Source organism: Syngnathus typhle, linkage group LG16 (genome assembly GCF_033458585.1).
Source record: "Syngnathus typhle isolate RoL2023-S1 ecotype Sweden linkage group LG16, RoL_Styp_1.0, whole genome shotgun sequence".
Classification (NCBI taxonomy): domain Eukaryota; kingdom Metazoa; phylum Chordata; class Actinopteri; order Syngnathiformes; family Syngnathidae; genus Syngnathus; species Syngnathus typhle.
The window spans coordinates 3,696,484-3,722,167 of record NC_083753.1 but is presented as its reverse complement, the minus strand read 5'-3'; the positions used below and the strand labels follow the sequence as shown (position 1 = coordinate 3,722,167).

At 47.2% G+C, this 25,684-nt stretch overlaps 3 protein-coding genes across 7 annotated transcripts in view; 2 read left to right on the top strand and 1 right to left on the bottom strand.

Moving 5' to 3' along the window:
• The window catches only part of LOC133169593 (uncharacterized), a 52,473-nt gene that overhangs the window by 5,592 nt on the left and 21,197 nt on the right, over window positions 1-25,684 (bottom strand). The gene's annotated exons all lie outside the window — the stretch shown is intronic.
• On the top strand, window positions 10,341-13,652 carry tbpl2 (TATA box binding protein like 2). Of its 3 annotated transcripts, XM_061301682.1 has the most exons (8): window positions 10,341-10,479; window positions 11,041-11,191; window positions 11,504-11,672; window positions 11,896-11,983; window positions 12,237-12,328; window positions 12,438-12,605; window positions 13,281-13,375; window positions 13,464-13,652. In XM_061301682.1, exons 1-8 carry the CDS (start codon window positions 10,432-10,434, stop codon window positions 13,538-13,540), a joined length of 888 nt encoding a protein of 295 aa, XP_061157666.1. In that variant the 5' UTR covers window positions 10,341-10,431; the 3' UTR covers window positions 13,541-13,652. The 3 variants fall into 3 exon arrangements, with proteins under 3 accessions (XP_061157666.1, XP_061157665.1, XP_061157664.1); XM_061301681.1 differs by having other exon boundaries at window positions 13,281-13,652; XM_061301680.1 differs by lacking the exons at window positions 13,281-13,375; window positions 13,464-13,652 and having other exon boundaries at window positions 12,438-12,912.
• atg14 (autophagy related 14) lies at window positions 13,789-23,993 on the top strand. Of its 3 annotated transcripts, none has more exons than XM_061301678.1 (11): window positions 13,789-14,253; window positions 15,714-15,776; window positions 15,839-15,881; window positions 15,950-16,031; window positions 16,163-16,400; window positions 18,171-18,400; window positions 20,484-20,601; window positions 20,683-20,773; window positions 22,831-22,916; window positions 22,982-23,156; window positions 23,244-23,993. In XM_061301678.1, the coding sequence occupies exons 1-11, from the start codon at window positions 13,976-13,978 to the stop codon at window positions 23,364-23,366; spliced, it is 1,527 nt and encodes a 508-aa protein (XP_061157662.1). In that variant the 5' UTR covers window positions 13,789-13,975; the 3' UTR covers window positions 23,367-23,993. The 3 variants fall into 3 exon arrangements, with proteins under 3 accessions (XP_061157662.1, XP_061157661.1, XP_061157663.1); XM_061301677.1 differs by having other exon boundaries at window positions 20,460-20,601; XM_061301679.1 differs by having other exon boundaries at window positions 14,118-14,253; window positions 15,679-15,776; window positions 20,460-20,601.

The window sequence follows — 25,684 nt, the reverse complement described above, 5'->3', positions numbered from 1 at the left end:
AAGGGGATGGCTTGCAAATCAGACCGTAATCTCGAGTATTTTTCTGACTCATGTAAGCAATCGTGAGGGTCTCCGTCCTCTGAAGTTGGCAAAAATTCAGCTGGGTTTACAGTAGTACACCTTGCTAGAGTGACTTGCTCCAAAAGTCTGTAATAGTCCCGGAGCCGGGGCTCTGTCAAGGTGTACTTGCCATGGTTCAACAGAGTCCGAAGACTATGGTGAGTCAGAATGGTCACAGGATAGCCCATTGTTATGGCAGAGGCTTTGTCGTACATCAAATAGACTCCCACCATAGCTCTATAGCAAGGCGGCAGTCCCATCTCCACCCCGGAATAGGATGTTGAATAATAGGCCACAGGTTGGGGTCCAGACCCGGTGCCTGTAGGCTGACAAAGAATCGCACATGCAAACTTTCCCCCTGCTGAGATTGACGTGAATAACACAAAATTTTTGGAATAGTCTGGTAAAGCCAATGCCGGGGCCTCTTGCAACCTTGCCTTGGTTGTTTCAAACGCCACAAGGCCATCCTGTGTCCAATCCAGTGTTGCGTGGAGGTCATTATTGCCTGTGTCTTTGACCATAGCCCTTAGCGGCCCTACCAATTTGGCGTATTCTTCGACCCAGGAGGCCGAATAGCCCGCTATTCCCAGAAATGTTAACATTTGCCTGACGGTTCTGGGTTTCGGAGCCGTCCGTATCGCCTCCAAATGGCCATCTGAGATACGTCTCTTTCCATATGATATTTTCTGACCCAAATAGTCAACTTGTTTTTTACAGTATTGCAATTTCTTTTGGGACACTTTATGACCATTTTCTGCCAAAATTTGCAACAGTTTGATTGAGTCTTTGTGACACGTTTCAACATCTACGGCACAGACAATAATATCGTCCACATATTGAATAACAGTGCTCTGCACCTGTCGTTCCAGCCCTTCGAGGTCATCTTTTAACACTTTGTTAAACACATGAGGGCTATGTTTATAGCCCATAGGAAGTCTCTGATATTGATAAAACTGCCCCTTGAACGTAAACCCGAACAGTCCTTGTGATTCACAGCTGAGTGGGACACTGAAAAAGGCGCCACAAAGGTCCACCACTGAGAAGCACAGCATCCGGCGGTATCTGTGCCAGCAGGGTGTGCGGATCCGGCACATCGGCTACATTGTCAATTACCACCTCGTTCACTGCTCGAAGATCATGTACCAGCCGATGGGTGTTGTCAGGTTTTTTCAAGGGCAATATTGGCGTATTACTAAGAGGGGTCTGCGTTATTCTTAACACATTTGCCACGAGCAGCCCTTCAATCTGTGTCTCGATCCCTTGAACTGCTTCCTCTTTCAGTGGATACTGTGTTTTCCACGGCGGCCTGCAGCCTGGACGAAGATCCACTTTTACCGGTTGCGCTGATTTTACAAGTCCAATATCTGTACTATGGCGCGACCACAGGTAGTCAGGGACCTGCCGTAACATGTCCTCTTTGAGTTGATCAGCCGCCATACTGAGGATGGAGTCGTGCGACAGCTGCACCGTTTGTGGTTGTCCGTGTCCGAGCGCTGAGATCATGATCTTCATATACTGCTTATCAGCGCTCACCCACAGCGCAACGTTTCCTTCCAGCGGGGAAAACTTGCGCCTCTCCGCCTCCACCATCATCTCCCCCACATGTTGCTGCTCACAGTCCTCTGCCACCAACAAGGTCACATGTGGGATGCTATTTTTGACCTTGAATTCCTTGTTGATGTATATGTCTCTCTGTATCTTCATGGCCACTCCCTGTGGTCCCAGGACGATACAAGTCCCCTTCAATTGCACTCCATGGGGTTGCCGACGTAACCACTCTTCTGCCTGGGCCTGCGTTAGGTCTTTGTGGTATTGTAATGTACAGTGAAACGGGTACTCGGGGGTCCTTGCTCCTGGTTTATTGGAGTGGATAAACTTTTCCCATTTCTTGTATGGTTCCAACAGGTCGTCGCTGATCTTACCCACCCAAAATACAGTGGGCGTTGACTTCCTGGACTCTGACAGCATCATCACCTGATGGCACGCTTGGTATGGGATTTCAATCTCACATCCATCGGGGGAACACTTTATGGTGCAGTTTAATCCACACAAAGCATCTCTGCCAAGGAGGGCAATAGGTGTACGGTCTGACACCAGGACTGGTATTCTTATCGTGTGGTCTTGCCAGCAGAGCTTTACTGGTCTTGTGGAAGGGATCAGCTGTTTAATACCCTCGAACCCTATTGTCCGCACGAAATGACCGGACATGGGGAGATGTGTAGCGTCTTCGGGCCGGATACAAGTGAAAGCAGCTCCGCTGTCAACCATAGCTGTTAATGGTTGATCATTTACTTTCACTGTTATTATTGGCTCCTGTTCCGGACCTGACACTACCAGCTGACATCCCCCCTTAGGGCACTCTGGGCACCCCTAAAATCCGGGCTCCGGGCCCCCAAAGGGGTGTGCCGGGCCTTGGGGCATTTGGGCTCGTTGTTTGACGCCCCCTCTGAAGCCACCTCCAGGGGAGCTGTTGTTGGGTCTGTCGCAGTGGCGAGCCATGTGGCCTGGTTTCCCACAATTGTAACACACCGTAGGTCTTTGTTGTAGGCCCCCCGGGAGATTCGGCCTTCCTGCCCATCCTTTGTCTCCACGGGCTTTGGCTCCCCAGAGATGGGTCTGTCTATTTCCCCATTGAGGGGCTGGACTGAAGGGCGCTGCCATAGCTGACTGCGGTGGTTGTCCAGGCGGGGGCGTGGGCTGTAATATGATTTGTTGCGGTGGAGCTTGCACCACGACCGTCTGCTTCTTCTCCTTCTTATTGTCCGCGAGTTGCACCTGGTTCAGCCTCCTCACCACTTCTTGGTCTTGTTCCTTTTGGGCCATCTCCTTCTTGCGGAACCAATCAACTTGATGAGCTACGTGATCGGTGTAGACATTAGTCGTCATGTTTCCCAGTCCCACTACTTCAGCCAGTTTACTCCTCACTTGCAGGGGCAGGCCCTTCTGGATCTTATCCCGCAAGATAGATTTTTCCATTTGGGTTGTGTCCGGGTCGTTTCCAGTAATGTGTCTCCAAGTTTGATGCGCTCTTGCCACGTATGAGCGTGCATTCTCCATCGGTCCCAGGGGTTCGATCACAATGTTATCGGGGTTTGCATTGGTCGGATAAGCTGCCTTCAGTGCTCCCCACATCTGGCCTCGGACTGCTGCAAACAGGTCGGAGTCATTCGCTGATGTTGTGGTAAATTGATGTAGCCCTGCTTTTCCCAAAAGGTCTTTCATGGTATGGACTCCTACCACATTAGCCAGGAGCCTCTTGATGTCGCCTACCGCAAACTGCGTCCCCACCATGCACTCCTCCAACTTGGATATCCAAGGGTGTGCTCCATCCTGAATGGTGGGCAGCTTCTCAAGGATGGCTGACATGTCGGAATTCTGCCATGGCTTGTATTCCAGCTGTTGTCCTCTTACCAACACTGGCAGAATTGTATGTGCTCTCCTCGATCTTTGCCCATGACCCAAAGGATTCGCCGGCAGCTTGGATGCTTCTTTCTTCAGCTCGCGTTCAGCAACTTCTAATCTTTGCAATTCTTCTTCCAGCTCCTCTTGCTCCCTGGGCTCCCCACTCCAGTCCAATTCCTCCAGGCATTGCTTTTTCTTGGTCTTAATGCTTATTAAAGCAGTTCGTCTCCAATCCTCTATCGCCATGGGGGTGGAGCATGAGGTGGGCGTTGGGACCTTGCCGCCCCACTCGTCATCACTACTGTCGGTACTGCTAAAATATGTTTTTGTCCTAATCTTTTTCCCTGGAGTGCGTCCTTTTTCCTCCGCTCGTTTTAAGATGCTTTTAATTATGGGGGCGTAACCCCCAGCTGCTCCTTCAGCGTCACTCTGGCTGTCATACCGCGCCTCCTTTCTGGTGTAGTCAGAGGTGCCTTGCTTCGCAAATCGTGTTTTATTTCTTTTGTGGGTAGGGCTGGGGTGCATGATGATGGTTGTCTTCGCTCTTCCTGTTTCGACAATGTCTTTATCCTCCGTCTCCAGCTGGTAACTTCCTTCTTGGTTGATTATCGGGAGTTGTGGATAGACATTACCGTTGTTTTCACTCGCATCATACGGTGGGGGATTCTTAACAGGGGACACATGTGAAAAAGGCGTGTTTGCTTTTTCCATTAATTTCCTAGCTTCCTCCACATTTTTCAGCATTTCAGCTGTCATTTTCTCTTTTTTCTGTTTGAACTCTCGGTTCAATTTGAGTCCTTCTTCGTCAAATATTTTCAACAATCCCAATTCCCATTCTCTTTTTTCCTTCCTTTTTTCTCCTATTTTTCCTTTTTTATTTCCTGCCTTGTATGCTGATACAAGTATTCGTATAGTCTCGATTACTTCCCTGTTAAAAGTCCCTTCCACCGGCCAAGGCCTTTCAATATCCGGCCATCTCTTATTCCATCTCTTAGATATTTCTTTGACCCCCTTGATAAGCGGGTTGTTTCTCAACACCACCTCTATGGGGGTAGTCATCATTGGGCTTGCAAAGCTCCTTTCTCCCATCTTTTCTTTTTTTTTTTTTTTTTTAATTCAATGTCAATTAAACAATTGAGATAAGATTTTGCCAACTTCAGATGCGACCCTTAGGACCGTATTGTCATGCGCTTTCTTGATATTTAATTCGGTGTACTCGCACGCACTATTCCTGTACCAGCACTCGACTTATGTTTGAGATGATGATTTGTCTGAAAAACAGTTATTCACAATCTTTATGATGATCAGTCTGTTGTCAGTCTGCTATGCAATCCTTTGATTGCGGGTGAGAGTGAACTGCAAGAGTTTGTGGATAAATCACACTGGCCTTAAGAATTTTGGATGCGGCGCTCCACGAAGCTCTTCTCCAGACGACCGGTAAGTTCAGTCTGTGTCTCTTTGTCCTCCTGGAGAAAACGGATGTATCTGCCGTCTCAGGTTTTTTATGCAAACAGAGAATCAGAAGTATTGAGGAGAGTTCCAAAGAAACAGAGCAGTATCACTAATTTGTCAGTTCCACCTTGCCATTCCTCTCAGAATGCTAAAGGTGGCGCCAGCTGGCCTTAATGGGGTCCCCCATTATTTACGAGGGGGCTACCCTCTTCAGCCACAACTTGTTGTCTCAACTTGCATGCACATCTATATTAGTGTCGTATTGGGTAACACACGCATGCTCCTATTTCTCCAGTTGGTCATGCATTCTTTTGCTCCTTCAGCATTCCGTCTTCCACCATTCTATAATAGTTTCTCTCGTTGCTGGCAGGGCAGGCCCCCTTAATTGGGCATAACTTCGGCCCTGCGCCCCGCCTCGGCATCACCGCGCGGGGAGGGGCCAGCCTTAAACACAGTGGGCAGATACAGGTTGGCCACTCCCTGCCCTACCCACCGCCAGATCTCCCCCCCCGCGCGCGGGCACCGCAGGCGTGGACGCGCCCCAGAGCAACGAGAGCGCACTCTACTATCCGTTATTTTTGGTGGTTTTCCAAACACTCAAACTCACCCCCATGCGCGCTCATGAGCACATTCACACACACACACACACGTACTTACGGACACGCGCGCACCCACACAAACACGCACGCACACACCCCTACACACACACTTACTGGGCCCACCAAGTACACACATCAAGCGTCCATTCATTCGGAAGCTCAAACAGACAACATTAAGCTGACAGAGTTCACAAAGATTACACACGGACACAAAAGACATACAACGGGATTCGAATCCATTCCACATTTTGCTTCTTTCCAACTGCTGTTGAGCAGTTTGGTCATTTTAACTGTCATCAGAGCAGATGCACTGACAAATACGCACGTCTTACTTAACTTTTGTGTCGTTTCGTTTCGTTCCTAATAGCGCTGTATATTTCCCCTTTATTCTGCAGAATTTAACTTAAGTGTGCACACAAATTACTTTTTATATCACTACTAAACCCCCCAGAGGCCTCTTTTCCACGTTTTCCATTTTCACACAGCAGCCGCACAAAACCTTCGTCCAATAGCGGTTTTGTCGCCGGCTCAAATTTATCAAACTTTGACAGACGTGCATGCTATTACAGTGCGCCTCGACAAATCGGGATCGGACCGTTGCCGCGATAACGCACCAGCTACCTCGGTATTCAAAAATGACAGCCCACCGGGTTTACCTATTCATTTCCTTGCACCAGCGTTTAAATCGAGGAGCCTTGTAACCCCCACACACTTCTAATTCGATCAGTGTCCAAACGACGTGGCTTACGCGCGCTTTATTTTCCTCGGTACCCTTAAAATCTGACCGGATCTCGGCACCCATAACTGGGTCTGACCGGACCACTTCGGCACCCTTAAAAAAGGGTCTGACCGGGTCACTTCCACATTCATGCTCACAGTTACGGATGCCAAGGCTGCGCACTTTTCCTATTTGCCAAACGCGGTCAGCGCAAGCCTCCCTTTTTGGTTGGACTTTTGACGGAGACTAACCCGGCCACCGAAACTCTCCACAGGTGCGCACTTGGCCCGTACGGCCGCTGAGTGCGACTGCAGTGTCTCGGCTTTTCCAGGAACTACATCTGGGGCGGGTCGTTTCCTGTCGCAACAGTGTTCAATCGTATCTGTGTTTTCGCCTCATTCACACAGCTAAAATTTCTATCCTCCATCGGATCTGTCGCCAAACTAAAGTCCACGTTTTATGGGACTTTCTACCATTCTTTTATTGTGACGGTCAACAGCGATGTCCCTGACAACCTGTCCCGTCACGAGCCACACTACTTCGGGCTTTTTTCTTTTTCATCATTCATCATTCTCACCAGACATGTCACTCACTCCACTGTGCACATTCCCCATTAAGTTCTAAGTTACTGTTCACTTTTTATTTCTTATTTTTTGTTTATTTTCAATTTTTTATTTTATTTTTCCTTTGCTGCTTCTATTTGGGGGCCACTCCCCCTTCAAAAGTCGAATTATGACAACTTTTGACTGGGAGAGACAACTTACTCCCGAGACAGCTCATGGCCACATCAGATTCGGTTGTAACTGCCCCCCTCAAGGGGCCGACCCCCCACCTGTCCAAGAACCGAGCATATCGCGGCAACTGTGGGCGAAGCATCTCACCTTAATGCAGTGCTTCTCAAATAGTGGGGCGCGCCCCCCTTGGGGGGCGCGGTGCTATTCCTGGGGGGGCGCGTGTGACCCTGGGGAACAGGCTTTTTTTTTGGCAGTACTAGAATAAAGTGTAATTGCGCGTTTACTACAGCAGGGGGCAGTGGCGCTCTCATTGTTACTTCTGTCACGTTTGCGACAGTGCAACATTTTACGACTTACAAGACAAGTTAGGATAGTCACGGTGGGGAGGGGGGGCGCGAATAGTTTTCTTCTTGCTAGGGGGGGGCGTAACAGAAAATAATTGAGAAGCACTGCCTTAATGACAGCCGCTGGTCGACCGCTGGATTCTCGCTCAGGAAGCGGGCGCGAATTCCCCGGGGGAACACGAATCCTGTTCGTGACGCCAAAAATGTGGTGAATGGTCTTTGTTGTTTCGCTGGTCTCCAAAAAACACTCGGTGGACAATGGCTGTCCCGGCCAAGCACTCCAGTGACACACGGCTGATTGGGAAAAGATTTTATTCAACCGATGTCAAAGTGATGTCTCTCCAAAAGTTTGAGTGGCCCCAAAAGCAAAGATGGTTCAGCTCTCGACGGCACAGATGTTCGCCCCAAAAAAACTCCCCCCTCTGACAGACAAGCCTATCTTATACCTGCCCGAACCGTTGATGTCATGACTTGGGGTGCAGCTGCTGTTCGTATTTTAGTCTACTCGTTGCTCCCAAATGTCCTAAGAAGGACATGTAGAAGACGCTTTCCCCTGCATAACAACAGCTGCTCCCTTCTATATTCTAAGTTGCTATACCTTGCAGAAACTGAGGCATCTCTGGCCAGCCAAAATAGCTTATGGTCTCCTCACTGCAGCTAAGTCACCATTTAAGGTGACATACGGCGACGCCTAGAATCTAAAATTTACCTCAGTATGAAATTTATTTTTTTTCTTCCTCCAGAGTCTTGTTTGATTCATTGACATCAAATTGGCGCGCAGCTGCCCTATTGCCTAATTCTTCTGCCCTATTGCCTAATTCTTCTGCCGCTTCAATGACTTTCTTTCGAAATGCTATATATACTATAACTTGCTCTCTTGACCATTTTGATGAAACTGCGAATTAAACTGAACTCTCGCTCATTAAATAGCTGACGTGTCTTGCGCATCCGTTCTGCGCATCGGATCCATGCGCAGTGACACTGCCTCCGTATGATATCCGGTCTGCGATGGAGATTAAAAAAACGAACAATATTGCACTATCGCATCAAACGATGTGTCGTCAATTATGAATTTTACCGACTAAGTGTGTTGGGTAGGATGGCTGAATGCGATGCGCAATTGACAACAAACATAGGTAGAGAACTGAACTCTCGCTCTTTATATAGCTGACGTGTCTTGCGCATCCGTTCTGCGCGTCTGTAATGGCGGCCTCCGTATGATATCCGGTTTGCGATGGAGATTAAAAAACAAACAATATTTGACAATAACACACCATCAAGGATTGCACCATCGCATCATACGATGTGTCGTCAATTATGAATTTTACTGACTAAGTGTGTTGGGCAGGATGGCTGAATGTGATGTGCGATTGACAACAAACAAGAAGAAAGGTGATTTCAAGTTTTATTTCGAGGGAGATTTTCTTCAAAAATTGTTGTACCCATGTATAATGCGCACCCCAGATTTTAGGACAATAAATGAGTTAAACTTTGCGCATTATACATGGAAAAAGACGGTATCCATGCGTTCATCACGTCGCGCCTGGACTACTGTAATTCATCCGTTCTTCCTAAATCCAGCATCAAAAGTCTACAGTTAGTACAAAATGCTGCTGCAAGGCTGCTCTCACGGATGAGAAAATTTGATCACATTACCCTAATATTAGCCAACTTACATTGGCTCCCGGTCCATTTAAGACGTGACTTCAAGGTTCTTCTATTAACCTATAAATCACTGCATGGCTTGGCGCCTTCATATGTCGTCAACCTAGTTGTGCCTTATGTTCCGTACTGATTAAGCCAGTTTGACACAGACTTCTGAAATAGCCAATTTGCTCAATTTGGCTTTCACTGTGTTATTATTGTCATTTCTAGTTCACATGTAAATGTGATTTTAGTAAGAATACCAAAGATACAGTAAAAACTTGGATTTTGACCACAGTTCGAGAAGCGAATCGGTCGAATTCCGAATCTGTTTTTCCCATTACAAATAATGGATTTTTTTAATAATCCGTTTCAAAACAAAAAAATCCCGCCTTTTTAAAGCATTTTGTCATTTGCAAATATTTGTCCGATTTGTTCGAGAACCAGGACGTTCAAAAACCGAGGTTTGACTGTAAAATAAATAGATGCAGCTCACTGACAAGTGCCGCTATTTGAGCTAATTTCAGAACAGTCCTGCGGGCGACTCATGCGGTCCTCACGGGCGAACCTGGTGACCGTGGGCAACGTGTTGGTGAACCCTGGTCTAGAGCATTTTCTATTCGGGCTCCAGAGCTTTGGAATGCTCTACCAATGGATATTAGAACTGCTACCTCACTGGAAACATTTAAGACACGTTTAAAGACACAATTCTATGATATGGCCTTTAATTAACCGGTCGTAGCCGATTCGGCTGGAGTTTGTTTTCGCTCCCTCTCCCCATCCTCTCTCCCCCCATCCCTCCCCGGCTGGGGAGGTGGTTAGGTGGCACCCAAGCTGACAGCGGCTATCTGGATTCTCGTGGACCAATTCAGGATGAGGGAACTGCAGCTTACCTTCCTTGAAGACACTGCCCTGACAATTGAGGGCACCTCCGGCAGCCCTTCGCTTTGACTTGGACATCCACTTTTTCATTGATTTTCATATTAGGTATTATTTGTACCCTCTCTTCATCCATTGTAGCCTGGTGATCCTGAAAGGTGGATCCTTCCATCTGTGGTCCCTTCTCAAGGTTTTTTTTTGTTTTTCCTTGCCTTTTTGGGAGCTGAAGATCAGGGGATGCTTTGAGAATAATTGTCAGTTTTTTGTCTATGTGAAGCCCTTTGAGACTGCTTGTGATTTAGGGCTATACAAATAAACTTGACTTGACTTGAAATTCCTTTGTTTACATTGCTTCTTATCAAAATATTTTTGTAAATTACTTAATTACTTACTTTTTTAATTACATTAATTACTACTGAAGTCTATCACAAAAAAAAACCTCAAGCCTTTCCATTGTCTGTAAGTGGTATGTGTGCATGCGCGCACACGTGTGTGTGTTTCCATCATGATGAGATTGGAATCAGCTGGGCCCATGCTCTTACCTGTTCGGGAGCAATGCTAGAAAATTCTGGGGATTCTTGACACGTGCTTGCTGAGTAATGGACGAGTCGGTGCTGGAGCGTTACTTGGATGACTCTTTTGCAAATGTGAGTGATTGAGCAGCAGTCACGCTCTGCGATGAGGGGTCCTTCGCTATATCGCGCTTCACTTATTGCGGCCTCACCGCATGGCTGATGTTGCTCAACTAGGGCTTGTCTCTGCTGACGCAAACATTGCTAGCTAGTTGAATTGCAATTAATCAGAGTTGATATTAGAAGAGGGAGAATCGGAGTGGTGCGCTTTCAATAGCTTTATTGAACAAAAGCATTCTTGGCACACCTGCCGGTAGCCTCAAGTAATTTGCCGATCAAGTGAATTCAACTAAAGCTAAAATATTTGTGAATAAAAGCATATTGTTGGTTACTTTGGGTTTTTTTTTTCCTGCTGTGATCACTGCAATTACTGCAAATGATTGATAGTGATGAATGATCGTGATGGTGAGTGATTCACGATTGATTCCAATCAATCATTGCAAAGTTAAGCCATGATGATGAATCATCATCCACAGAATTCACCTCCAAATGCTCTTGTTGGACCTTCAATTAAATATCCATCACACAATCATCTTATATCATTCAGGGTTAACTGGTGTGTATTTTTCTGGGCAGGACTCTGGCTTCCTGGACGGGGAAGATTCCGGCCTCCCGAGCACGGCCGACCCGCTCCCGCCCTCCCCGAAGGCGAGCGGCGAACTGAGCGACGACCTGGACCTCAGCTTCCTACCTGACGAGCTGAGTGCCAGGACACAGGATTCCGAAGGTACTGGTTACCTGCACTACTGTACTGCATGAGTCACCTGCTGGTCGGGCCCTACTAGTGTCACGACTATGAAGGCAAAATTATGCACAATGAAAAAACTTAACCAGGTAAAGAGATTTCAAATCTTTTTCCAAGAGTGTGCTTGCCAAGACGACGGCGCAAAATCAAAATAGAGCATGGCATCATGCAAATGATTGCAAACTGTCCCTTTTAGAACAGGTAGAAAAGTAACAGAATGGTGGATTGTGTCAAGTGTTTTAAAGTAAAGTATGAGCAAAAGTACTTTAATGCAGGTTTGCGTGCATTTGACAGGAGGCGGTGGGAGCGTCGCTCTGGCATCCCACCACGAAAGTGAAGATGAAGATCAACCTATTTTGTCATCCTCACGGTTGGCTAACGACAGTGCCACCTTCTGCCCCATGACCCCCATGACGCCCATGACCCCCATGACGGAGAGGTCAGGGATCGTCCCGCAGCTGCAGTACGTCCAGCTACCATATTGAACGTTGTCTCCATAGTGAGCCTGTTCAGGTTCATGCTCTTGACGTCATTAGTGTACATGGTCATGTTTTCCATCCTGTTCCTGTCCATGATCTTTTTCCTGCACACATTCTTGAAGCTGTGCAGGGTTTCCACATTTCTCTTCCTGTTCCTACTGCATTTTGGCATCCAGTGCATGCTGTCACTGGTGTATGTGTACGCAGAAACATCGTCTCCACAGTGAACCTGGGTTGTCCGCTGGACCTCAAGTTCATCGCCCTTCAAGCCCGAAACGCAGAGTACAACCCCAAGGTATCGAGCTCGCTCAAGACAACCTCAGGAGTTGAAGGCTTGAGCTCGACCACGAGCATGTTTAGCTCGGGATGGTTGGCTCAACATGTTTAGTTGGTTAACTTTAGCATGTTGAGCTCAGCATTTTCTTTTGGACTGAGTGATTAGCTCGGCCTCTTGGAGTATGTTTATTTTAAACCTGTTGTGCTCACCAGGTTTAGCGTATTTAGTCTAGCATGTTTAGCATTATTAGAGGTGCATTTTGTGCTTCTAGCGCTTCGCCGCAGTCATCATGAGGATCCGAGAGCCCAGAACCACGGCGCTGATCTTCAGTTCCGGGAAGATGGTCTGCACCGGAGCAAAGAGGTTGGTAGGTCTGCATAGTCAAGCAAGTTTGCCTGGGCTGGCCCGTCCTGCTCCCGTGTCGTCTTTTTTTTTTTTTTTTTTAACGGCAATCTTGTATGAGCGCACGCAGTGAGGAGCAGTCCCGACTAGCGGCCAGGAAGTACGCCCGCGTAGTGCAGAAGTTGGGCTTCCCCGCTCGCTTCCTGGAGTTCAAGATCCAGAATATGGTGGCCAGCTGCGACGTCTGCTTTCCCATCCGTCTGGAGGGCCTGGTCTTGACCCACCAACAGTTCAGCAGGTCGCAGCTTCTACGCACTTCCTCTCTGCGCAACGTCCTCGCTCATCCTGCTGCTGTGCATCTTCCCGCTCAGTCTTGTTACTGTTCCTGCTGGTATTCTTCTTGGTGTTCTTGGTTGGGCTCCAGTTCTCCATCCTGTCCCTGCCCATCACTTAGTTCTTGCAACTTATTCTTTAGTGATCATTTTCCTGTTTCTGCATGTGCTCTTCAGACCTCCTCTTCAGTTACTCCTTGCTCATGTATAGTTTTTACACAGGATCTCATTCTTGATGCTACGCATTTAGTACTTGTTTCGGGCAAGTTCTGAATCTCGTTACTGTCTGTGCTGAAGTTTATACTGAGTGTCGCTGATCATCTGTCATTATACACACATCCTTGTTCCTGTTCAGGTTTTGCTATCCTGTTTTCAATCTTATTGTACTTGTCATATTCAGCTTCTCAATCTTGTGACTGTTTATGCACTTCAGCCTGTTACTGTACATGTTCCTGCTAGAATTCCGTCCTGTTCCTGTTCTCATAATTACTTTTAATCTTGTTTCAGATGAAGTTCTCAATTTTGTTACTCCCCATGTTCTGAACCTGTGCACCGTTCTTGCTCCTGTTACAGTTACAATTTCCCATTGACATTGTTGTTTAAATTGAGAAGCTAACTGGACTGTTCTTGCGGCTGTGCAGTTACGAGCCCGAGTTGTTTCCGGGTTTAATCTACCGGATGGTGAAACCTCGGATCGTTCTGCTCATCTTCGTGTCGGGCAAAGTCGTCCTGACGGGTAGGCGTCGGCCAGTCAGGGTGCCGGCAACATTCAATAGATTACTTGATAAATCAATGATCTGCCAGTCAATCTGCTTTCCTTGCAGGCGCCAAAGAGCGCAGCGAGATCTACGAAGCCTTCGAGAACATCTACCCAATTTTAAGAGGCTTCCGCAAGCAGTGATGTCACTTCCTGCTCATTTGTAAATATTTGCGCTGTTTTATGTTGTTGGCAATTAATTTTAGTCATGTCAGAACACAAAAGTGGGGAAGAAGTCAAATAAAAAAATTAAAAATACGCTAATAAACGTTTTTAATCATATTTACACCATTAACTTGTATTTGTCACGCTGGAAGAAAAACAAATCTGTTAACACATTGCCTGCATTTGTTTACCTTCAGTGGAAGCCCCGCCCAGCATTTGCTACGTCACGACAAACAAAACAGAACCCGGAAGTGTGGCACCGAACGTTTTCGCCGTGTTTGGTGGTCACGACCCAAAAAAGTCTGACGTTACCACATGAACGCCTTGTGTTGACGTCGTGGAATAGTTACGTTAGGTGATATATATTTACAATATATATTAAGGAAAAAAGGGTTAGGTGATAACCACGCGAGAATGGCAACGTCAGCGGTGCTGCCGCTTCTCGCCGAAGACCCAGCAGCCCCTTGTCTTGCTGGCAGGCCGCCGCAGCCGCCTGCACATACAGCGCCGCCTCGCACGCATCAGACCGTTCTGGCCGCCGGCGTCATGGTGGAGTCCGTGGATGACGCAGAGGGTCTTTTCGTGGCGGTAGAGCGGTGCCCGCTGTGCAGCACGTCCCGCCGAAGGCTGACGTGTGCCCGTTGCGTGGAGGCCGGAGACTTCGTGTACTTGGACGGCAGAAACGCGGAGAGGTGAGAGCAAGGCGGAACTTCGCTGACATATTTGGGAATATACGATTGACCTCCGCACAGTTCGCCTGTAAAACGATGATGTGCGGTGGTTGACGCGACGTCATCCGAAATCTAAACCCCCTCTTTACTTCAGCGTCATTGTCACCCTCCAAAACGACACAATAGATGTTGGGACAACATTCAAACACTACAGCACGGCACACCTCGCGTCGGCTCGCAGAATCCATTGAAACATAGCCTTAACAAAACACGACACAATGCCAAGCGACTCTTTTCCAAAAGATAACCGCGCACTGAAATGTCGTTTCTCAGGTGTTGATTTGAAGTTCACACATTCGACGCACAGCCATTGTTTACGTCCATGTTGTTGTTTTAGTCGAGTCGGTCACGTTAGCACTGCAGCTAATTGGCGCTCCGTTAGCAGTTAGACACGTAGAGGCGATGACTTGCTGATGTAGTCTTAAAACGTTGAATTTCCCCACAATAACCCCTATGACGTAGAATTCAACATGAATGTCACAATTTGGCTTTGACAGCGTTTTAATACTTTCGTCAAACCCCCACCTCGGATTTCCGTGACCATGCACAGAGAGTTGTGAGTTTTGCGATCGTACTGTTTTTTTTCTTTGCTTTTTTGCATCTTTTATGTGATTTTGTTTTTAACGTGTGTGTTGTGGATAAATTATACACCACTTACAGTGCCTTGCAAAAGTATTCGGCCCCCTTGAACCTTTCAACATTTTGCGACATTTCAGGCTTCAAACATAAAAATATAAAAGTTAATTTTTTTGTCAAGAATCAACAACAAGTGGGACACAATCGTGAAGTGGAACAAAATTTATTGGATAATTTAAACTTTTTTAACAAAAAAAACTTAAAAGTGGGGCGTGCAATATTATTCGGCCCCCTTGCGCTAATACGTTGTAGCGCCACCTTTTGTTGCAATTACAGCTGCAAGTCGCTTGGGGTATGTCTCTCAGTTTTGCACATCGAGAGACTGGAATTCTTGCTCATTCTTCCTTGCAAAACAGCTCGAGCTCAGTGAGGTTGGATGGAGAGCGTTTGTGAACAGCAGTCTTCATCTCTTTCCACAGATTCTTGATTAGATTCAGGTCTGGACTTTGACTTGGCCATTCTAACACCTGGATACGTCTATTTGTGAACCATTCCATTGTATATTTGGCTTTATGTTTTGGATCATTGTCCTGTTGGAAGATAAATCTCCGTCCCAGTCTCGGGTCTTTTGCAGACTCCAACAGGTTTTCTTCCAGAATGGTCCTGTATTTGGCTCCATCCATCTTCCCATCAGTTTGAAGCCTGAAATGTGGCGAAATGTTGAAAGGTTCAAGGGGGCCGAATACTTTCGCAAGGCACTGTATGATTTTCAAAGTGCTCCATAATTACATTTGGATTGGATGGGATGAGACATTTGGTCTCTGTGTCTCGTGTCCACGCTGCAGGTACGCAGACAAGATGGCAAGGCTAAAGACGCTGAAAGACGAGAAGGAGCAGCTGCAGCATCGGTGAGATTTTGTGCGCGTCGACTTGTTTGGGTACTGATCACAGAATTTCCTATCCTCCTCAGGGTAATCCACAGCATGCGCAAGAAGTTGCGGACCGACGAGACGGTGAGTCCGACGAGTTGGAGGTGGCGGCGTGGTTGACCCTAAGCGCTTTGTGATTATGCTATGTTCAGAAGTGGAAGATGATGTGGTGCCGCGTGAAGATGGAACAGATCAGCCAGGCGCTGACCTGCGCACGCCAAGAAGTCAAGATCGGTAAGCGGACGCCTGGCGTCATCTCAAGTCCTAACCCTATTCTTGCGTCATCTCCAGACTTAGTTGAGTATAAGTCACAAATCACATCACCATGTGTCCTTACGCGTCACCGCGCTACCACCATCCCGCAGACAAAGAGCTGCTACTGCACTCCCAGGAGGAATGTCAGCGCCTTCAGCGCCGCGCGAACCGCCACCAGCAGAAGCAGGAGAAAATCGAGCGGCACAACCGGCGCCTGGCCGAACTGCTGGAGCGACGCAAGCGAGAGCTGGGCGAGCAACTCACTCAGCTGGCGGCCACGCGGCGCGAGCACATCGCCGAATTGATGGCGCACATCTTCCCCACACGGGAAGAAAAGGCCTGCAGCAGGTGAGCCACGGCAGAAAAGCCCTACTTTTCGACCGAGATAATAATAATAATAATAATAATAAATTATATTTATAACGCACTTTACATTTGGGGGAATCTCAAAGTGCTACATGGCAGATAAAAAACAAGAAAACAAAACAAGGACAAGTTTAGAACTGGACAACAACCAAGATATGAGAAAAATTACGGAAATGCTAAGGTAAAAAGGTGAGTTTTAAGTCCAGTTTTGAAAGAGTCAGTGGATTGGGGTGCTCTTAGGTGGTCGGGGAGGGAGTTCCACAGTGTAGGGGCTGTATAGCAGAAGGCTCGGTCGCCCATGGTGCGCAGCTTGGTTTTAGGAACGTGGAGAAGGTGTGAATTGGATGAGCGGAGGCTTCGGGTGGCAGGTTTTGGGGCAAGGAGTTCTTTGAGGTATGGGGGAGCATGTCCAAGGATACAATGGTGAGTGAGGAGGGCGATCTTATAATCAATTCGGAATTTGATGGGGAGCCAGTGCAGAGAACGGAGGATGGGTGTGATGTGATTGCTTTTCCGCACCCCCATCAGGATCCTAGCAGCGCTGTTTTGAATGTACTGAAGCCTCTGGAGGCTCTTGCTAGGGATCCCGATGAGGAGTGCGTTACAATAGTCTATCCTTGAGGAGACAAAGGCGTGGACAAGTTTCTCAGCATCCGTCAGGGTAAGTGTGGGGCAGAGTTTGGAGATATTTCTGAGGTGGAAGAAGGAGGTTTTGCAGATGTGTTTTATGTGTGACTCAAGGTTGAGTTGAGGGTCCAGTTTCACACCCAGGTTGGTGACAGTGGCTGAGAGGGGAATAGTGAGACCGGCGAATAAGATGCTTGTTATTGGGCAGGTATGTATCTGATGGGGAGTGCCAATTAACATGGCTTGGGTTTTGTCACTGTTAACTTGCAGGAAGCTGAGATTCATCCACGCCTTTATCTCCTCCAGACACAGGGAGAGGATGGATGAGGGAGATGGAGAAGGCTGGGTTATGGAGGGCGGGGGGTCAAGTTTGAGGTATAGCTGGGTGTCGTCCGCATAACAATGAAATGAGATGCCGAACTTCCTGATTATATTGCCGAGGGGTAGTATGTAGAGAGTGAAGAGGGTAGGACCGAGTACAGATCCCTGGGGGACACCGGAGGTGACAGTGTGAGTGTCGGATTTTTTCCCCCCCAGGGAAACGTACTCGGTCCGGTTTGAGAGGTAGGACTGAAGCCAGGTTAGAGCAGTGCCAGAGAATCCAGTGGAGTGAAGCTGGTTAAGGAGGATATTGTGGTGGACAGTGTCAAATGCAGCGGACAGATCCAACAGGATGAGAAGTGACGGGGAGCCTGCATCGGCAGCCATGAGAAGGTCGTTGGTGACCCTAACAAGTGCTGTTTCAGTGCTGTGGCCAGAGCGGAACCCGGATTGAAATTTCTCAGCGATGTTATTGCGGGTAAGATGAGTGTGAAGTTGGGCAGCTACCACTTTTTCCAGAACCTTGGAGAGGAACGGGAGTTTAGATATTGGTCTGTAGTTGGCAAGGTTGTCCGGGTCAAGCGAGGGTTTTTTGAGCAGGGGGTTAATAATGGCAGTCTTCAGTGCAGGGGGTACAGAGCCAGACTGGAGTGAGAGGTTGATGACATTGGTTATTAGGGGACTAATGGCTGAGGTTTGTTGTTTAATGAGGGCTGTGGGGAAAGGGTCCAGGGCACATGTGGAGGGTTTCATCTTTTTGCAGATGCAGTAAGCACGCTAACGACACGCTGCCACACCCCTCAGAGACCCCGCCGATGTGGCATCCGAGTGCGAGGCAGCATTGACGTCCAGCACGGTGAGCGAGCTGGCGGAGGCGCGCAGGACCACCTACCTGTCAGGCCGCTGGATCTGGGACGACCAGAACGGCGAGACTAGCGTCAGCATCGCGGGGCCCGCCGCCACCCTGCCTAGCAACGGAGACTGCTCCGCCTACTACAGCTGGGTGGACGAGAAGAGCGCCAAGGACGGCCCGGGTTGGTGGTGGTCTGCCAGCGCAGCGCGGTCTGATGCGTCTGTTTACTCGGGGTGTAACGATTCATCGATAAACATCGATTAATCGATATAATGCTCTACGATTTGTTGGCATCGATGCTAAACGTAAACATCGATCTATATCGCCCGTTTTTGACCTCTGAATTTAGACGCGACTTTATTTTGAAATCCAGTTCATTGTTGCTTGCTTCCTCTTTCCGGGAGCAGTGCGCGGCGTGTTGTGTTGTGAGCAGAGCAGGCACGTGAAAGGGGAGCCGACAACTACGCGGCTCCTGGGCTGGTGCTATGGCTAGTGTCCAAGAAGACGAGGAAATTTGCTCCCCTTTGGGCTTCAAGTCATTCGTTTGGAAGCACTTTGTGATTTCCTAAATAAAGAGTTTGCAGTACCTTGTTGATTTTGCGTATGAATTGTTATAAATCAGGATATTGTTCTATATCGATCGTAGAGCACTATATCGTGATGTATCGTGAATAGGGGTGTAAATCGCGGGTTTTGTCACGATACGATATAATATCGATATAAAGAACTACGATACGATATTTGCCGATATCTTAAAGCCTGCTGCGATCCATTCACGATATATCGCGATATAGTGCTCTACAATCGTTTTTTTTTTTTTTTTTTTTTAATAAAAAATATAGAACAATATCCTGATTTATAACAATTCATGCGCAAAATCAACAAGGTACTGCAAACTCTTTATTTAGGAAATTACAAGAGTATTGTAGTATACAAATTGCTTACTTTAACACTGAACTTTGATGTCGTGTTTTTTCTTTAAATGTACGGCAAGATTTGTGCTCCCTGAATATTTGATCACCGCATGGCAGGATTTACAAACTGCACGTGTCTTGTCCGTTGAGCCATCTTTTCTTTGGAATCCAAAGTGCTTCCAAAGAATGACTTGAAGCCTAAAGGGGAGCCAATTTCCTCGTCTTTTTGGACACGAGCCATAGCACCAGCCCATGAGCCGCGTACTAGTTGTCGACTCCCCTTTCATGTGCAGCAACGCCGCGCACTGCTCCCTGCTCCCGGAAAGAGGAAGCAAGCAACAATGAACTGGATTTCAAAATAAAGTCGCGTCTAATGTCCGAGGTCAAACACGGCGATATAAATCGATGTTTACCTTTAGCATCGATGCCAATAAATCGTAGAGCATTATATCGATGTATCGTTACACCCCTAATCGTGAATGAATCACAGCAGGCTTTAAGATATCGGCAAATATCGTATTGTGCTTCTTTGTATAGATATTAGGGGTGTAACGATACATCGATACACATCGATTAATCGATATAATGCTCTACGATTTATTGGCATCGATGCTAAAGGTAAACATCGATTTATATCGCCGTGTTCGACCTCGGACATTAGACGCGACTTTATTTTGAAATCCAGTTCATTGTTGCTTGCTTCCTCTTTCCGGGAGCAGGGAGCAGTGCGCGGCGTTGCTGCACGTGAAAGGGGAGTCGACAACTAGTACGCGGCTCCTGGGCTGGTGCTATGGCTAGTGTCCAAAAAGACGAGGAAATTTGCTCCCCTTTAGGCTTCAAGTCATTCGTTTGGAAGCACTTTGGATTCCAAAGAAAAGATGGCTCAACGGACAAGACACGTGCAGTTTGTAAATCCTGCCATGCGGTGATCAAATATTCAGGGAGCACAAATCTCGCCGCACATTTAAAGAAAAAACACGACATCAAAGTTCAGTGTTAAAGTAAGCAATTTGTATACTACAATACTCTTGTAATTTCCTAAATAAAGAGTTTGCAGTACCTTGTTGATTTTGCGTATGAATTGTTGTAAATCAGGATATTGTTCTATATTTTTTATTAAAAAAAAAAAAAATCGATCGTAGAGCACTATATCGCGATATATCGTGAATGAATCGCAGCAGGCTTTAAGATATCGGCAAATATCGTATCGTAGTTCTTTATATCGATATTATATCGTATCGTGACAAAACCCGCGATTTACACCCCTAATAGATATGATATCGTATCGTGACAAAACCCGCGATTTACACCCCTACTGTTTACCAGTGCCGCCCGGGGTGTCCCTTTCAGAACTGGACCACATCAACCCGGCCCACACGATCAGCGCTGCTCTGTGCTACGCCACGCAGCTGCTCACTGTGTTGTCACACATCTTGGACGTGGGGCTGCCCAAGAAGCTGTGCAACAGGTGACGCCGCACCAAAACACGCAATAGCGCGCACCTGACTCTTGACCTCATCCTCAACGTTTTCTTCCCTTCCTCCTCCAGCGAGTTCTGCGGCGACAACCTGACTCGCTACCGATTCACGCGCGCACTCAGCAAGCTCAACACCAACACGCTGCACCTGTGCTTTTCACAGGTAATCGCGGCGACCGCGCCAGCTTCTTCCGCTTCACTGCCTGTGTGCGTCGCATGCGTTATAGTTTGAGGCAGGGGTCACCAACCTTTCTTAAACCGAGAGCTACTTCCTGGGTACTGATTAAGGCAAAGGGCTACCAGTTTGACACACACTTCTGAAATAGCCAATTTGCTCAATTTGTTATTGTCATTTCTAGTTCACATGTAAGTGTGATTTTAACAAGAATAGCAAAAATACAGTCAAACCTTAGTTTTTGATCACAATCCGTTCCAGAACGTGGTTCGAGAAGCAAATCGGTCGAATTCCGAATCTATCTTTCCCATTACAAATAATGAAAGATTTTTTAATCCGTTTCAAGACAAAAAACCCCGCCTTTTTTAAGCATTTTTTCGTTTGCGCATACAGTTTTTTTCCATGTATAATGCGCCCCCATGTATAATACGCACCCTAAAAATGGCATGTCGATGCTGGAAAAAAGCCTGTACCCATGTGTAATACGCACCCAAAGTTTGACTTTTTTATTTTATTTTAAGTCCCAATGATCATCATACACATCTGGGTGTGGTGAAATTTGTCCTCTGCATTTGACCCATCCCCGTGTGATTTTGATCCATCCCCTGGGGGAGAGGGGAGCAGTGAGCAGCAGCGGCACCACGCTCGGGAATCATTTGGTGATCTAACCACCCAATTCCAACCCTTAATGCTGAGTGCCAAGCAGGGAGGCAATGGGTCTCATTTTTATAGTCTTTGGTATGACCCGGCCAGGTTACTTAAGTCCGTAAACGTAAAATTATTTCAGAAAAATGATGATCTTTGGGAACAACTGGTTGTTATTCTGCCAGTCAGTATCACTGCGCATGCGCTAGCAAACTCGATAGCGAAGAAATGTTTTGAATTTGTGTAGGGTACATTGTGACAGCAAACGAGCAGGTGATTGAGCAAGCGTCTGATATGAGAGCATTGTGTTCGTATGGAGCGTGTTTGAAGTGAACAGCTGAGAAGAAAGGAACAAGGCAAAGTGTTGTGAAATAAAATATTACCTGTAATACGCATTAAGGTAGAGAACTGAACTCTCTGTCGTGTCAAAAAAAAAAAAAAATTGTACCCATGTATAATGCGCACCCCAGATTTTAGGACAATAAATTAGTTAAATTTTGCGCATTATACATGGAAAAAAACGGTATTTGTCCGACCGCGGAACCGTAGCGCGTCGCCCACCGCGCAACTGCACCGCGCTGGTCGCATTATTGTGACAGAGCCATCGCTGAAATTTAGAAAATATTTTTGAAGTCTTGATGTACTTTCCAAAATTTAAGTGGACCTGAGTGCGCAGGGATCTTAATTTTGTTCGATCGCGCAACTGCAGCGCACCACCGAACGCGCAAAGGTAGCGCGTCGCCGACCACGCAACTGCACTGCGCTGATCACATTATTGTGACGGAGCAGTCTCTAAAATTTAGAAAATATTTTTAAAGTCCTGATGTACTTTCCAAAATTTAAGTGGACCTCAATGCGCAGGGAGCTTAATTTGGTCCAATCGCGCAACCGCAGCGTGCCGGGCGCTCACTGTTGCATTGCTTTAAGAGCGTCTTTGTGTTTTAGGATGGCTTTACTGCACCCACTTGCTTTCTTTGGAGGCATGATTAGGGGTTAATACAATCCTCAAAGTAACGAAAATACAATAACAACAGAGTCAGTCGGCATCCGGGCCGCTCGGTCGGGTTTTCTCGGGTCCTCCCGGCTCATCTCGCGAGGTTCGACCTCCAAATTTTGTTCGACAACCGAAACAAAAAAATCTCGAATTTTTTGTTCGAATTCTGATTGGTTCGAGAACCAGGACATTCGAAAACCGAGGTTTGACTGTAAAATAAATAAATGCAGCTCACTGACAAGTGCCGCTATTTGAGCTAATTTTAGAAAAGTCCTGCGGGCGACTCATGCGGTCCTCACGGGCGACCTGGTGCCCGCGGGCACCGTGTTGGTGACCCCTGGTTTGAGGACATTTTGAGTCACATTATTTTGGGGGTGGGGGGTGCTGGATGTCTGGGTTTGTGCAGCACGTGAACTATGACAAGCTCCACCCACACCACACCCTCCGCAACATCATGTTTCTGGTCTCGGCCGACAATGCCAACCTGGGCAGGTGAGCCGGCGACCGCATCACGGTCGTCCCGAGAACGAGCACTGAGCATGTCCCTTCTGTTTCAGGACGGGTCCATTTGAGATGAGCGCCGACCTAGAGGAGTCGATGGAGTTGGTGCAGCCCGAGGCCTCGGGAGCTGCCGAGGAGAGCGGAGACGAGGCTGTCACCGATGACGAGACTGACCTCGGCACCGACTGGGAGACCGTGCCCAGTCCGCGATTCTGCGATATACCATCGCAGGTACTGCCCACCTTTTATGCGCAACATGTCAGCCACCATTAGGAACAGTTTCAGCACTTGGATTTGAATCCAATGTCCCGCCCGCAGCCAATGGATCTCTCCCAGAGTGCGCTGCAAGTGTCTCAGCCATCTGTCATCACCGGAGGGATGATCTCATCTGCGGCGGCCTCCTTCACATCCTGGGTCCGAACGTACACGGGCCAGCGCTGACCTGTCCACCTTTGGCCCTCGCAACATGGATGGAGGGGGGTGTTGTGCAGCGAGGACAGCGTCCTGGAGGCTGTGTGGTGCCAATGGAATGGTTCTTTCTAACCCGGTTCTAGAAGGCAGGCTGAGGAGGGCTGTGACGTCACCATCACACTCGTCAGCATTTCTTTGGCGGGGTGGCATCGGACTCTGCTGCACTTTTTTCTAACCCTGTGGTCTGAAACTTCTGAACGTTGCCCAATGGCTGAAAATACTGCGGCCCATCACCCCAATTTATGTGGATGTGGCGAATTGTCATTTCTTTATGGGTTGTACCGTTTTTTTCCATGTATAATGCGCCCCCATGTATAATACGCACCCTGAAAATGGCATATTGATGCTGGAAAAAAGCCTGTACCCATCACTGCGCATGCGCTAGCAAACTCAATAGCGAAGAAATGTTTCGGATTTGTGTAGGGTACATTGTGACAGCAAACGAGCAGGTGATCGAGCAAGCGTCTGATACGAGAGCATTGTGTTCGTATGGAGCATGTTTGAAGTGAACGGCAGAAAAGAAAGCGCATCTGTAATGGCGGCCTCTGTATGATATCCGGATAAAAAAGTTATATAATAAATTGTACCCATTTATAATGTGCACACCAGATTTTAGGACAATAAATTAGTTAAATTTTGCGCATTATACATGGAAAAAACGGTATTTTTAAAGTTTGAAGTGGGTATAAGGCAGTGCTTCTCAAATAGTGGGGCGCGCCCCCCTTGGGGGGCGCGGTGCTATTCCTGGGGGGGCGCGTGTGACCCTGGGGAACAGGCTTTTTTTTTGGCAGTACTAGAATAAAGTGTAATTGCGCGTTTACTACAGCAGGGGGCAGTGGCGCTCTCATTGTTACTTCTGTCACGTTTGCGACAGTGCAACATTTTACGACTTACAAGACAAGTTAGGATAGTCACGGTGGGGAGGGGGGGCGCGAATAGTTTTCTTCTTGCTAAGGGGGGGCGTAACAGAAAATAATTGAGAAGCACTGGTATAAGGGATGGGATCAGGAGGGCGTCGATACTAGCCACTGATACTTAATCTGACTAAATCCTCGTCAGCAGTAGTTGGCGGTATACCGCAGCAGTTTGACATATCAACAAATTGTCTGCATCAGAAAAAAAACTGTTTGCAATCTTTTCTTAGTGGGTTAAATGACATTTCTGAAGTCTGTAGGGAATAGTACTCAACGAGCAAACACTTGTACTGGTATGCAAAACAGCGGTATCCAACATCCCTCATAGAGATGTCCACCTCAATTCGAGCGCGTTCGTCCTGTTGTTCACAATCGGGAATCATCACTGTGTTAAGTTGGTGGTCAAGGACACGTGTAGTAATGTTAACAAAGATTTCTACTTATTTAAGGAGAAAATATTTCACGTGTGTTTTTCCCCTAACGACTTGCTTTGGATTTGTAATGCTTTGACAAAGTCCACCAGACCTGAGACTTCTACTGGCATGTGCTTCGGGTCCACAAAGAAGCCAGAGTGTAAAAGCAGGGCAGCATCTCGAAGAGCCTCGATGGACGTGGGGCTGTTGTTCACAATCGGGAATCATCACTGTGTTAAGTTGGTGGTCAAGGACACGTGTAGTAATGTTAACAAAGATTTCTACTTATTTAAGGAGAAAATATTTCACGTGTGTTTTTCCCCTAACGACTTGCTTTGGATTTGTAATGCTTTGACAAAGTCCACCAGACCTGAGACTTCTACTGGCATGTGCTTCGGGTCCACAAAGAAGCCAGAGTGTAAAAGCAGGGCAGCATCTCGAAGCGCCTCGATGGACGTGGGGCTGTCCAAGAAGCTATGCAACAGGTGGCGCCGCACCAAAACACGCTCCTGACTCTTGGCTGCGTCAAACTACTTACGTCCATCAGCCAAGCAGCTGACGGCACGGCGTTTTGTGCCAAGAGCCAGCCCATTGATTGATGCCCAGTGGAATGGAAAAGTGACTATATGACCGCAGACTTTCATAGATGAATATTTGTTGTCGCTAAGGAATGTTCTTTTTTAATAAAAAACTTTTTGGCTTTTTTGTTTTTCGTTCTTCACATCATCCCAGCCTCGATAAGAGATAGTCAAAAATTGAAATAACTCAGTAATAGTTTTGAACAGTATGCTACAGTGTTTTTTTGTACTATAGTGCAGTGTGTAGATCCCTCGATTGATAGTGTAGGAGTAAATAGTAATAGCACAGTACAGTAATTTAGTGGTAGTGTGGTAGTCGATTAATCGATGTGTATCGATTAGGGGTGTAACGATACGTATCGTAGTTCTTCATATCGATATTA